This window comes from Phyllobates terribilis, unplaced genomic scaffold (genome assembly GCF_046119375.1).
Source record: "Phyllobates terribilis strain yellow unplaced genomic scaffold, ASM4611937v1 Scaffold_1__5_contigs__length_1240528914, whole genome shotgun sequence".
NCBI classification, from domain to species: Eukaryota; Metazoa; Chordata; class Amphibia; order Anura; family Dendrobatidae; genus Phyllobates; species Phyllobates terribilis.
In genome coordinates, this window is record NW_027362761.1 from 96,779,434 (window position 1) to 96,794,426 (window position 14,993).

The following is a 14,993-nucleotide window of genomic DNA, read 5'->3' on the forward strand; positions in this document are numbered from 1 at the left end:
CCGTGGCTCAGGGTGGTCAAACCAGTGGCGGAACTATTTATGTGGTTTTGATGTTTAAATGTCCGACTACGCCACCCGTGGATTGCGGTCAGAGTGAACCGCCGCTGCAGGGCAGACCGCTGAGGCTGGTGTTGTGGGTGCAGCAGAGCGTAGCATAACTCCCCATGGGAGGAGTATAGCCTCAGGGCAGTGTATGCGGAGGATGGGGGTGATGGTGCAGGGCAGCAGCAGTAACGACACGGAGTCAGTGATGCAGTCCAGGGCCTTTACTCACAGTTCTTATTATCCAGACCACGTCTGCAGGTAACGGCTGCCCACGTCGTACTGTGCTCACCAGGTGAGGGGCTCAGACAACTCCCAGATAACTTTGGAGCGCTTCACAGGACCCCCTTTGTGTGTCCTTTGTCTGGCCTTTCTTACCAACCCTTCTGTCTGGCTGCCTCGGGCCTCCTCTTGGTAAACTTGGCGCCAGTTTCCCTGACCCTATGTGCTGCCCTCCTAGCGGGTGTAGCGAGGGGCTGCGCCACATAAAATGTCACAGCCTCCGGTTTCTAGCTGAGGGTCGTTTCCTGCCTCCACTAGTTTCGGGGACCGGTCTCCCCCTTTGGCCTGACCCCTCCATGCAGGTGGATTCGGGCGTGCGGTGGCGACTCGCCCGTCCGCACCCCTGGGATCCCTTCGTTCCTCGTTCCTGGAGCCTTCTCCGCTTCCTCTTCCTTCCTTCTCCCTCTTCCAGGCCTGGGCCTCTGTTACTAGGCCCGCCTCCGGAGCAGAGCTCATGCAGAGCCCCTGCTCCCTGCCACTTCTGCTCAGACTTCTCTGCACTGAACTAAGATGGTGCCCACCTTTTATACTCCCTTCTCAATGCACCCAGGAACTGCTTCCTCCCTGCTCCTGCACTACAGGGTTCCCCTTCCACAGTGTTCCCTCCCCCCACTCCAGCCAGGGACAGGGACTGTCGTGCCCATCTCAGGGGCATATTGGTCGCCCTGCCCCACGGCAATGTGGTATAATGCATGCAGGTGTCGGGTCCTGATCCACACTCCATCCTTACCTGAGAGTGAGATATCACACCTCTGGGTGAGGTGCAATACCTCTGTAGCAACCGAGCCCTCAGGGTGCTACAGTTCCATTTATCTTCAGCCTAGGTGACGTATTGCGATACAGGGCCGTGATTTTGGCTATAAAAGGGTCCCCTAGACCCCTACCCCAAGCTTTTTAAGAGAATCATATATGGCGTGCCAGGAGACTCTATGGAATGCTTTCTCAGCATCCAACGAGAGTATCTAATTACAAATTTTTAACTGCATCTAGCCCAGGAAATACTTTGTGCCTAGTAGCAGTGTCTGCTAGTCAGCGGATTATCCCGGCTGTTAAGCAAGCTACACCACCTGTAGCTTGGACACTTAATTTTTTCAAAGGAAATGCTTCGGGACCACGGGATACTCAGTGAAGAGCATCAGGAGGCACCCCAAGGCATAGGGGCTGGGACTGGCAGTAGGATGCCTTGCGGTGGACAGCCGAGCTCGATCCTTATAAAAGCTTTTTAACTGCAGCAGCTTTAGTAGACGCTACTGGAGCTGGAATTACACGGCTGCTGGCATGAGACTTGCCCTCCAATAGATCCTTGTAAATGGATTTAAAGTGGATTCATTCAAATTAGAGAGACAATTTAAATTAAAAAACTTAGACCTGCCTCCACCACAGGGGGGCTCGCTCGACCCACCAGCGGACAGGCACCAGTATTGGGAGAGGGGGGCTGGCCGTCAGGGTTCACCGCGGCTCTGGCACAAACCCGGCGACACGGAGGTGGCACGGGCAGGAGCGGACTGAACGTGTCGGCTTCGCACTTTTTGGATTTTAGAAGGGCATGACATGCCTATATCTGTGTCTCCCCCTCCTTTTACTCCTCCACCTCTTTTCTTTTCTCATGACTATATGTACTTGTCACTTTTCCATGTGTTAGTTGTGTCTTCTGAGCAGTTTGTCAGCTTTTGGACACCTTTGAAGGTGTTTTCTATGTGTTTTTGTTTGCCTGCCATTGGTTTTAACGGTGTTCGAAGGTGTTCGACGAACAGTTCGACGAACAGTTCGGCGAACACACGGGTGTTCGACGAACCGAACCGAACTCGAACACTACGGGGGTGGCTCAACACTAATAACAAGCTCAAACAGGTGCCAGTACTACAGGTAATGAGTGGAGGACAGAGGAGCCTCTTAAAGTAGAAGTTACAGGTCTGTGACAGCCAGAAATCTTGCTTGCTTGTAATTGACCAAATACTTATATTCCACTAAAATGTGCAAAAAAAATTCTTTCCAAATCAGACAATGTGATTTTCAGGATTTGTTTTCTCATTTTGTCTCTCATAGTTGAGGTCTAGCTATGATGTCAATTACAGACCTCTCTCATCTTTTTAAGTGGGAGAACTTGCACAATTGGTGGCTGACTAAATACTTTTTTTTCCCCACTGTCCATCACATAACCATGGACAGGTTTTATTAACTGGAAGTAAATGTTACAGATTCCCATTGCATGACAACAAATAAGATCTTGAAAGCATACATATTTATGCTTTATTTGTTGTAACACTAATTAGACTGCAGTAATAGTAATAATAAGTACAACTGTAATACTCCTTTAAGGAGAACAAGAAAGCCAACATATATATGCAAATTATGCATAACTTCTAATAAATATTCTGCACACCTTCAATAATCTGTGCCACTCCTAAGATTTTAATTATCATTGTAAAACAATGCCTGGACATATGCCCATAAGCATGCCAGTATATATAGATCAGTAGAAATGACAGAAGTAGGAGGAAGCATCTGAAGAAGGAAGCAAGCGTGGAGTTTCACAACTATTTACAACATGACAATGGAACAGATAGACAATAAGGTATATTTTCAATGCATATCAGACATGTAACAAGTTATTGCTTAATTAAAGTCCAAGTTATCACAAGTTTCAGAGATTCAAAATTTCCCATGCTATGTTCTGTAGTCATCACATAGGCAAACCTGACACTTATCTACACATTTAGATGTTTATTAGCTATTGTTTCTTTGTTAGTATTGTTCCTATAGTCATTGGTGTTACATAGCACTTCATATTTTCAGAAAAATTCATTGCGGAGCCATGTGCTCAAAGACTTAAGATAGTGTATGGAGGCCATATGGCTTCCTAGCCAAACCACTTCTGTGCACTGCCATACATACTCAGTCTGATGCCATATTCTTATAGAGGAGAACAGCTTTCATTTTTCTGATAAATTTGTACAAGATTCAACAAACAAAAATCTTCCTTAAGCCTCTATTAAAAAAAAGGTATATGAAGTTAAGGTGTAGTAATAATTGTATTTCTATAGCACCAATATATTCCGCAACACTTTACAATTCAGAGGGTAGTTGTACAAATGACATTGGAGAATACAGAGTACCACACAGTTCAACAGTTCACACAAGAGGACTCTGCAACTTAGATTCTATTAGGAGATACAAATGATAACAAGTGCTCTCGTGTATGGCCCAGCCATCATTTATAAGAAATAGGGCTATTCATTTAAATATTGAATGAACCGGTTGTCAGTACCTGTATAAGTACAGATACAAAGTGTGACTGAGTGCATGGAGGGTGTGAAAACAGATGATGGAAAGGACCAGATTCTGAGCAAGGTATGGCCGAATCTAATGGTATGGATACTGGAATATGACTTTGTACCTGTGTGAAGCCACAACTTGACCGTAATTCCTTTATCTTCATGCTTAAAGTGGTATTAAGTCTTCATAAATGATCCCCTACCTATTGCATAGGTGGAAATTGTTAGATGAATATGTGTTCCTCCTTTTGGACCCCCACTGATTACCAAAATGGGGGATTTGTGTCCCCATATTACCCCGATTCTCTCATAGCCACCAGACTACCGCCATCATTAGTGTTGAGCGCAAGTGCTCGCTACTCAAGTTTGAATCTGATTGCCCATGTATTGCAGGCAATCCCCGCATGTTTTTTGGGTGCCTAATAGCCTAGAAACATGTGGCTGCCGGGACTCGAGCATGTCACTCAAGTAAGTCACTCGAGCACCCGCGATACTCGATGCATACCAAAGCACCCGATGCAAACTCGAGTAGCGAGCACTTGCGCTCAACACTAGTCATCATATTGTCATTAATTTTTTGTTTTACTTTTGAAAAAACCCTAAGCCCAACTCTAACCCTAAGCCCAACCCTAACCCTAACCTCAACCCTAACCCTAACGGCAAAGAATAAAAGAAATACAAATTATAAAATGAAAAAAAAATTGAATCTGACTAAGGAGATGACACATGGATGATTTACTAATTATTGGGCTTTTGATCACTGTGATAGGGACTATCACAGTGATCAAAAGTCAGGAACCAAAAGGAAAATTCTCTGCCGTTGTCAGGTGCCAACTGTCAGATCTCGGTTAGCGCACTGCGCATGTGCCCGCCATTTTTTTATGAAGAGGAGGCGGAGTGCCAGGGGACAAAGCAGGAAGGCCCGGGGGATGGCAGAGATACATAGGGGGGCTTGGGGACAGGGCCGGCTCCAGGTTTTTGTGGGCCCCGGGCAAAAGAGTCTCAGTGGCCCCTTTAACACATACCACGATTCATGATGCACAGATACCGCAGAGAAATACATATATAGTACAAGGCCAAAGATTTCACTTCTTACATTACATGAGTGATAACTATTGTAAATTCTACAATAGCTCAGAAACCGGTGAATCCTCGCAGCGCACAGTGCAGACCAGACAGTATAGTCCTCCATACAGTATTATGGGCACCACTAAGTCCTCCATACAGTATTATGGGCACCACTAAGTCCTCTATACAGTATTATGGCACCACTAAGTCCTCCATACAGTATTATGAGCCCCATATATTGCTCCATGCAGAATACTGGTCCCCATATAACGCTTCATACAGGAAACTGGTCCCCATATAATGCTCCATACAGGATACTGGCCCCCATATAATGCTCCATAGAGGATACTGGCCCCCTTATAACGCTCCATACAGAATATTGGCCCCCACATAATGCCCCATGCAGGATGTCACCCCCCTTATAATGCCCCATGCAGGATGTCACCTCTCCCCTCCATATAATAACCCATGCAGGATGTCACCTCTCCCCCTCATATAATGCCCCATGCAGGATGTCACCTCTACCCCCCATATAATGCCCCATGTAGGATGTCACCTCTCTCCCCCCATATAATGCCCCATGCAGGATGTCACTTGTCCCCCCCACTTATAATGCCCCATGCAGGATGTCACTTGTTCCCCCCCACCATATAATGCCCCATGCAGGATGTCACTTGTTCCCCCACCACCATATAATGCCCCATGCCTCCATACATATATAAAAAAAAAAATCAAATACTCACCTCACTTCTACTACTTCTACTGCAGGCAGGTAGCAGGTGAGCGCTCCCAGGTGAGCGGGCGGGCAGATCCATAGACAGACTGACAGGTGTTGGAAGGCAGACTGTCAGACCGCAGGAATACAAGCAGATAGACAGGAATCAGGTAGGTATCAAGCAGAGATCTGGCAGGTAACTGGCAGGTAACTGGTAAAGGAACCTGAGGGCTGAAGCAGAGTTGAAAGGCTTTGCAACAACATTGCTCGGGCACCTCCATTTTGGAGGAGGTGCCTTATATATGGTGAGGTCCTCAGGCCATTAGCCGGGGACTCCTTAGGATGGCGTGCGTGGCCCCTTTAAGAGAGGGGGAGCGCGCGCGCGCCCTAAGCACAGAGGCCGGGAAGAAGTGCGCGCTGCCAGCAGAGCGGGAGGGAGGCGCCGGGCACGGAGCGGAGAGGTGAGGGGAACGGCGTCCCTGCCTCGCAGGAGACAGGGGCGCCGACGCTACAGCCGCATTCATGTTTCCTTTAATTGCAACCCAGACATCCTGTCCCTGCAGCTGAAAAACACCCCCATAGCATGATGCTGCCACCGCAATGTTTCACTGTTGGGATTGTGTTGGGTAGGTGATGAGCAGTGCCTGGTTTTCTCCACACATACCGCTTAGAATTATCCCCAAAAAGTTCTATCTTCGTCTCATCAGACCAGAGAATCTTATTTCTCATAGTCTGGGAGTCCTTCATGTGTTTTTGAGCAAACTCTATGCAGGCTTTCATATGTGTTGCACTGAGGAAAGGCTTCCGTCGGGCCACTCTGCCATAAAGGCCCAACTGGTGGAGGGTTGCAGTGATAGTTGACTTTGTGGAACTTTCTCCCATCTCCCTACTGCATCTCTGGAGCTCAGCCACAGTGATCTTGGGGTTCTTCTTCTTTACCTCTCTCACCAAGGCTCTTCTCCCACGATTGCTCAGTTTGGCTGGATGGCCAGGTCTAGGAAGACTTCTGGTGGTCCCAAACTTCTTCCATTTAAGGATTATGGAGGCCACTGTGCTCTTAGGAACCTTGAGTAATACAGAAATTCTTTTAGAACCTTGGCCAGATCTGTGCCTTGCCACAATTCTGTCTCTGAGCTCCTTGGGCAGTTTCTTTGAGCTCATGATTCTTATTTGGTCTGGCATGCACTGTGAGCTGTGAGGTCTTATATAGACAGGTGTGTGCCTTTCCAAATCAAGTCCTATCAGTTTAATTAAAAACAGCTGGACTCCAATGAAGGAGTAGAACCATCTCAAGGAGGATCACAAGGAAATGGACAGCATGTGACTTAAATATGAGTGAGCAAAGGGTCTGAATTAGTGATGAGCGAGTATGTTCGTTTAACCCTTTTGGCGAGTATACTCAGGCGAGTACTGAGTATCTTCAGCTTACCCGGTAATATGTTTTAATCACTCCCATGTGCATGATTTGCGACTATTTGACAGCTTTAATACATGTGAGGAATGCTTGTTTCTTTCGCATTCCTCACACGTATTAAAGCTGTCAAACAGTAGCAAACCATGCACATTGGAGTGATTCAAACATATCACCTAGTACGCTGAAGATACTCGGTACTTGCCCCAGTATACTCGCCGAAAGGGTTAACCGAACATACTCGCTCATCACTAGTCTGAATACTTATGAACATGTGATATTTCAGTTTTTCTTTTTTAATAAATTTGCAAAAATTTCTACTTTTCTGTTTTTTTCAGTCAAGATGGGGTGCAGAGTGTACTTTAATGAGAAAAAAATGAACTTTTTAGAATTTACCAAATGGCTGCAATGAAACAAAGAGTGAAAAATTTAAAGGGGTCTGAATACTTTCCGTACCCACTGTACATATTTTCACATCCAGATTATGGCTGCAGTGCATTGACCTGTGTAGCCCTTTCTTAACATGTTATTTCACCTTCCTACAAGTACCATTAAAGAACCTAAAAAACACACATATAGCTCCCCCGACTAGTTTCATCTACGAAGGCTTCCGCAGGGGGCCAGAGCTATAATGATAGTGAAAAATGGAAGGTTAGGCTTTATAAGGTTTTGGATCTCATATGATAGGTTCTTAGATGAGGCCAATAGATAAGGGTTTAATACAACTCCAATCACATTATTTCTTAACCTAGGTCATACAATGCTAACGTACCTTAAGCCATCATTACCAATCTAATAGAATTACTGCTAATGCAATCATACACCTCCTCCCCATTGTGTAGGCAGACTTTAAAAGGGATGAAGCCAATGCTCGCTTTCAGCGTCAGACGCCAGCCACTTCATTATGCCGTGTCAATAATAGCAATGTGCAATCCATACATAGTTAATCACCGCCAAAGAAGATAACAGCTGATTGGTTGGGGGTCCCACCATTCTCATATTGTTTTCTTATCCTATTGGTCATTAATATTCTAGTTATTTTAAAGGGTTATTCCCCAAAAAAGCAGCAAGTTATCCGTTACTCAAAGGGTAGGGGATAGCTTGCTTATCACTGGGGATCTGTTTATTAGGACCCCCTGATAAACGAATCACAGAATCTATATATCACATGATCACTGGGGTCCCAGCGATCAGCATGTTTTTTTGGCAATAACCCTTAAATAAAATCTGTCACAATGATCCACTCCCAAAAGTTAAATGCTTATATAGTCATGTTGCTCTCTGACAGTTAATGTCATTCATACATTTACTGAATCAATCTTGATTGAAAAACTGTTGTTTTAAATCATAAGGCTCATTTCCATAAGTGCTCTGTGTGAGGACAAAGCACTTCCCCAAGTATCAGCCTCCCTTGCACTATTCCTCATCCATCCTCACCTTCATCTACTTGTCTGACAGCTCAGTACCTGTATGGTCAAGCCAGTGAGTTGTCAGTCAAGCAGAAGAAGGTGGGCCTTGAAGTGGAATAGTCAGGAAGGCAAAGGATTGAGAAGTTCTTTATCATGCCCTTAGCACTTAAGCCTGATTTGCAGATGAATTAAAAAAGCAATCTTTCAGTCAAGAAGCAACAGATTGCATCAGTAAAGGTGTAGATGACATTATCTTTCAGAGGGGATGACCATATAAACAGTTTAGCAGGGTGGATCCTTCTGAGAGATTCCCTATAAGACGTGAATTCATTTATTATGCTCTTAGAATCCGTACAATCAGAAATGTATTATTTTATGTTTTGTTTAATTCCTATTTTTTTTGCATCATAGCAATCAATGGAAAGAGTTTTGAGAGACGCTGGGGAAAAACCTGTAGCATTTTCTTTTATAACTTATTCATGTCCATATTGCAAAAGTCTACTGTCTTTTCTTGAAGTAAGTAATGTCATATTTGTAGATCTTTGTATCTTTGTACTGTAGATATTTGGTGCATCGATTCTCTGAATTCCTGTCCATCAGGCAGATTAGTAGTCATTGGCCGCTGGATGGGAAACTCGTGAATCTATTACCTTCCGGGATACCGAGTGCAGCTATATATTAGCTGGGTTGGTACAACATTATAATCGGGATGTAACACACAGTTGACATCATGCCAACCCGGCTAGTCAAAAGTTGCTCCGAGATCCAGGAAGGTAAGAGCTTTGCGAGCTTCCCATCGAGCTGCCAGAGACTGCAGAACTGGCTGATGGACCAGAGTCCCGTGAATCGATCACCCCATCTCTATTATTAAGCTATTAAAAATAACAAAAAAACTGATATACAATCCTGCTCATCGTTATTGGCACCTATGAAGTTTAAGTACATAATGTGGAATATCTCCTGAAAAAAAAGAATCAAGTCAAATAGTTTTTTTGTATAGAGAACTTGTGTTAAATACAAAACAGCAAATGATAAACAATAATTTAAAACAAAAAAAAATGGGAGAGAAAAATAGAAAAACCTAAAGCTTGCTGTGACACTGGTATTGGCAGCACCCTTTACATTAATTTAGTATGGAAACACATTTTCATTCGCCTGTGGTAAATCACAAAAGAGATTCACCTGTGATTAATTGTCGGTGTCCATGTGACATGAATTAGCCAATGACTGATGACTTCAGTGTTTTAAAAAGCCACATGGTATGCCCTGTTCCTTTATCACAATGGTGAAGACAAAGGAGGTGTCTGAGGACATCAGTACTGCGATTATTAGCAACATAAGGCTTCCTAAGGGTATAAGGCCATCTCCAGAGACCTTGGTATCCCAGTTTTAACAGTGCACAAAGTTATTAAGAAGTTTGCCAAATATGGAACCATCAATAACCTCCCTGGATGTGTGGGAAAGAGGAAAATTGATGAGATGTCTTCGAAGGTTGGTGCAAATGGTAGGAAAACTCCACATCAAACATCCAAAGACCTGAAGGCCAACCTGGAACAGTCTGGGGTCATGGTTTCAACAAGTACCATATGCCGCACACTAAACCAAGCAGAGCTTTATGGACGAAGGCCAAGGAAAAAAACATTGCTGAAGAAAAGACATGAAAAGAAATGACTGATCTTTGCCAAAGAGTACCTTGACAAACCACAATCTTTATGGGAAAATGTTCTGTGGACATATGAAACAAAACTAGAGCTTTTTGACAATGCAAAGCAACAGTTTGTTTACAGACGGCGCAATGAAGCTTATAAGGAAAAGAACACCTTACCAACAGTTAAGCATGGTAGAGGATCCATAATGCTGTGGGGCTGCTTTGCTGCATCTGGTACTGGAGGCCTTTACCGTATCACAGGAATCATGAAATCAGAGAATTATCAAGAGATTTTAAAGCGAAATGTCCTACCCAGTGTAAGAAAACTTGGTTTGAGTCGAAGATCTTGGGTTCTCCAGCGAGGCAATGACCCAAAGCACACATTCAAAAGTACACAGGAATGTTTGAAAAAGAAAAAATAGACTGTTTTAAAATGGCCAGCAATGAGTCCTGACCTTAATCCCGTTGAAAATCTTTGAGGTGAGCTGAAATCTGCTATTGGGAAAAATAACCCTGCAAACATTCAAGAGCTTGAACAAACTGCAAAGGAAGAGTGGGAGAAAATTCCAGCTGAGAAGTGCAAGAAGCTTATAGATGGCTACAAGAAACATTTGGAGGCTGTCAGCAATGCAAAAGGGTGTGCAACCAAGTATTAATTAGGGGTACACATGCTGTTTATTCTATTTCTTCTTTGAAATTGGAACATGGAAGTTGAAAAACAATGTTTTATTGTTGTATTACTTTGGATCACTAATTAAAAAATCCTGAGGATATAACTTTGGTACATTTCCATTTATTTCTAAAGATATTGTACAGTCTATGAAAAAAATTAAGGGGTGCCAAGAATGGTGAGCAGCACTGTATATCATTAAAAGTTTAATTTATTATTTCATAACATCTAAAAACTGTATGTCATATTCACCAATATATTTACCTTACTGATTCTGCAAATGTAGTTGTCATTATAAAATATGACCCCATCTCTCTTCTTCAACTTGGCTTGCAGATCATGTGCCCAATTCCAACACATGATCTTTCCTTGCTTGATTCCACCCCAATGTGTGTGCCATCATAAAAGACATATGTGGGCCATCTCACCATCTGTAGCACTGTTACTCAACACCACAAGCATGTTATTTTTAGACTGCACATGAACAATCAAAGACACAAAATATATTTATCATGCTTAAAACACCAGAATACTGGTGCAATTTGTGCAAAAACACTGTCTTTTATAACTAAAAGGGGCATGGTCTAGCAGGCCTAACTATTTCCCAGTCCCATATGCAATGAATAGAGCAGAGGTTGAACAAATGCACCTCTACTTCATTCAAGTCAGGGCTCTGCAGTCCCCGGATCCAGAGGTCAGACCCCCAGCAGTCAGAAAGTTATTCCCTACACCATTGGATAGGGGATACCTTTCTGGCTGCTAGGGGCATAAATGCTCCTTTTTTAATAACCTTTTAACTGGGGTAAAGCTTCATATGATCATAATGAGCATACAGAATATACAAGCTGCACAGTTCTATTTGCGCATGCCTGCACTGATTATGATTTATGATCAGCAAAGAGCAGGAAGGAGATCAATACTATCTAAGCTGAGCTTATTACAAAACCTATTGAAAAACTTACTGTGTTTTACAGCGGACAATGTACAATTACACAATTCAACAGCCAATAGGTAAAAGCTACATGTTCTATAAACAAGGGAAAAATTAACAAGTGATTGTGTCTTTATCTTACAGAAGCTATGTCAAGAGATGCCTGGTGTCACCTTCAAGATAGTGAATACCAAAGTTTCAGGAGTAACTATTAATCCTATATAATGTCCAATAACATATATATATATATATATATATATATATATATATATATATATATATATATATAGTACAGACCAAAAGTTTGGACACACCTTCTCATTTAAAGATTTTTCTGTATTTTCATGACTATGAAAATTGTACATTCACACTGAAGGCATCAAAACTATGAATTAACACATGTGGAATTATATACTTAACAAAAAAAGTGTGAAACAACTGAAAATATGTCTTATATTCAAGGTTCTTCAAAGTAGCCACCTTTTGCTTTGATGACTGCTTTGCACACTCTTGGCATTCTCTTGATGAGCTTCAAGAGGTAGTCACCGGAAATGGTCTTCCAACAATCTTGAAGGAGTTCTCAGAGATGCTTAGCACTTGTTGGCCCTTTTGCCTTCACTCTGCGGTCCAGCTCACCCCAAACCATCTCGATTGGGTTCAGGTCTGGTGACTGTGGAGGCCAGGTCATCTGGCGTAGCACCCCATCACTCTCCTTCTTGGTCAAATAGCCCTTACACAGCCTGGAGGTGTGTTTGGGGTCATTGTCCTGTTGAAAAATAAATGATGGTCCAACTAAACGCAAACCGGATGGAATAGCATGCCGCTGCAAGATGCTGTGGTAGCCATGCTGGTTCAGTATGCCTTCAATTTTGAATAAATCCCCAACAGTGTCACCAGCAAAGCACCCCCACACCATCACACCTCCTCCATGCTTCACGGTGGGAACCAGGCATGTAGAGTCCATCCGTTCACCTTTTCTGCGTCGCACAAAGACGCGGTGGTTGGAACCAAAGATCTGAAATTTGGACTCATCAGCCCAAAGCACAGATTTCCACTGGTCTAATGTCCATTCCTTGTGTTCTTTAGCCCAAACAAGTCTCTTCTGCTTGTTGCCTGTACTTAGCAGTGGTTTCCTAGCAGCTATTTTACCATGAAGGCCTGCTGCACAAAGTCTCCTCTTAACAGTTGTTGAAGAGATGTGTCTGCTGCTAGGACTCTGTGTGGCATTGACCTGGTCTCTAATCTGAGTTGCTGTTAACCTACGATTTCTGAGGCTGGTGACTCTGATAAACTTATCCTCAGAAGCAGAGGCGACTCTTGGTCTTCCTTTCCTGGGGCGGTCCTCATGTGAGCCAGTTTCTTTGTAGCGCTTGATGGTTTTCGCAACTGCACTTGAGGACAATTTCAAAGTTTGCCCAATTTTTCGGACTGACTGACCTTCATTTCTTAAAGTAAAGATGGCCACTCATTTTTCTTTACTTAGCTGCTTTTTTCTTGCCATAATACAAATTCTAACAGTCTATTCAGTAGAACTAACAGCTGTGTATCCATCAGACTTCTGCACAACACAACTGATGGTCCCAACCCCATTTATAAGGCAAGAAATCCCACTTATTAAACCTGACAGGGCACACCTGTGAAGTGAAAACCATTTCCGGTGACTACCTCTTGAAGCTCATCAAGAGAATGCCAAGAGTGTGCAAAGCAGTCATCAAAGCAAAAGGTGGCTACTTTGAAGAACCTAGAATATAAGACATATTTTCAGTTGTTTCACACTTTTTTGTTAAGTATATAATTCCACATGTGTTAATTCATAGTTTTGATGCCTTCAGTGTGAATGTACAATTTTCAAAGTCATGAAAATACAGAAAAATCTTTAAATGAGAAGGTGTGTCCAAACTTTTGGTCTGTACTGTATATGGCAGTGTAAATACATATATATATACATATATATATATATCAGTGTAAATACAGTGAAGGTTTTACTCTAAAGCTGTATCTTATTTTATCATCTTTAGGATCTGATGAATGAATTTGGGGTTACTGGTGTCCCACATACTTTCATCTACAAAAATCGTGTTTTGGTATGTGAATTTATTAACAAGTGCATTGTAGCATGCTAAAGAAAATCTGTCCGTAGGATCAACCCTCCTAAGCAGTTTATATGGACATGCAGGTCATAGGAAGCTGAATAAAATGATACCTTGATATCTGCGACCTGATGTCTAATTCCAGGGACATCCACATTTTGCTTAGAATGTAAATGAGCTGTTAAGATCTAAGGGCCAGACCCAGATTTCTCCAAAAATCTGCCTCCAGTACTTGTTTTAAATGAAAAGGGGTCATTAATAGTGTGAGACATGTAGACCAGGAGAGCAGACTGTCATCCGTTACATGTCTCACACTGTTAACACATGACATTATCGTATATTCCCTCCTCTCATAAAGCACAGCTTCATTCAAGTGAATAGGGTTATTTGCAGTTCCCTGCTAAGACAGAAGCACCACTTTGCAGGGAACAAAAGGGTAGGGTGGCAGCACTCAATGAGCCCCTTCAATTTAAGAATCAGAGGGGTCCTACACTGCCCCTAGCCTAACGGCCACCAAACAGTTATGGTATAACCATCACTTTAAAAGGGACACTACCATTTTAAGAGAGCACCTGTATCCACTTGAATTAGAACAATTGTGCTCACGTCAAAGACCGTACAAGTTCCCATTGTTACCTACAATTCCATATTGTGGTGCCCATGCAATAATTCCCTTGTAGACACTGAGGAAAGGGGCAAAGATCCTTCAGCGTTCACACAAACGTGTGTTATAAGTGCCAGCTTTTCTTCATAAATTCCGGTTCTTTAAATTAGATGAAACATTATTACAGTAAAATTAAATTATATTTTTGAACACAGTAACTATTTCCATTGAATGAATGTCTATTATTTTGTATTGTAGTGCAATCAAGTAATTGGGGCCAACAAAGACTTACTGCTGAAATATCTAATGGAGATGAGTAACTAGACCTGGCCAGCTTTCATCAGCTACAACACCATTACCTTTACCTATACCTGACTTTACTATGTTTACTTCGACCAATGAGCGCAAAAATAAAAAATAAATATTAATAGAGAAAAAGACGTTTCTATTTTATCTCTAGTTCAAATAATGACTTTAATTTGACATGTCCACAGAGAAATCATTACATTAATAGAAGTCCGCATTAGAGGAGAAAACAAGAGCATAATACCAGCATTAGAGGAGATTGCAGTAACCTGGAGCACCCGGTTTACTGTCAGCTTGTAATAGATTGCTTTACACAGCCATATGGATGTGACACTGGAACCCATATGTGCATGCTTCAGGACTATTCATACCTGCCTTTGTGACTGCTAAGGGGCCCATAGTGGGAGGGAAAGCAGTTTATAACTATCTACCGTTTTCACATATACAAATAGTGTTTTTCTATAGCTGCCACAAGGGGGAGCTCCCTGCTGAAAAAAATGTTTATAGCTGCTATGTAATTCAATAATAAGTTTCCTATACAC

At 42.6% G+C, this 14,993-nt stretch overlaps 1 protein-coding gene across 1 annotated transcript; it reads left to right on the forward strand.

Annotated features, from left to right (window-relative positions):
* Positions 1-2,752: 2,752 nt before the first annotated feature.
* On the forward strand, positions 2,753-14,583 carry LOC141165931 (uncharacterized). The gene is made up of 5 exons (XM_073652037.1): positions 2,753-2,899; positions 8,614-8,718; positions 11,596-11,655; positions 13,470-13,535; positions 14,404-14,583. The coding sequence occupies exons 1-5, from the start codon at positions 2,873-2,875 to the stop codon at positions 14,467-14,469; spliced, it is 324 nt and encodes a 107-aa protein (XP_073508138.1). The 5' UTR covers positions 2,753-2,872; the 3' UTR covers positions 14,470-14,583.
* Positions 14,584-14,993: the final 410 nt, after the last annotated feature.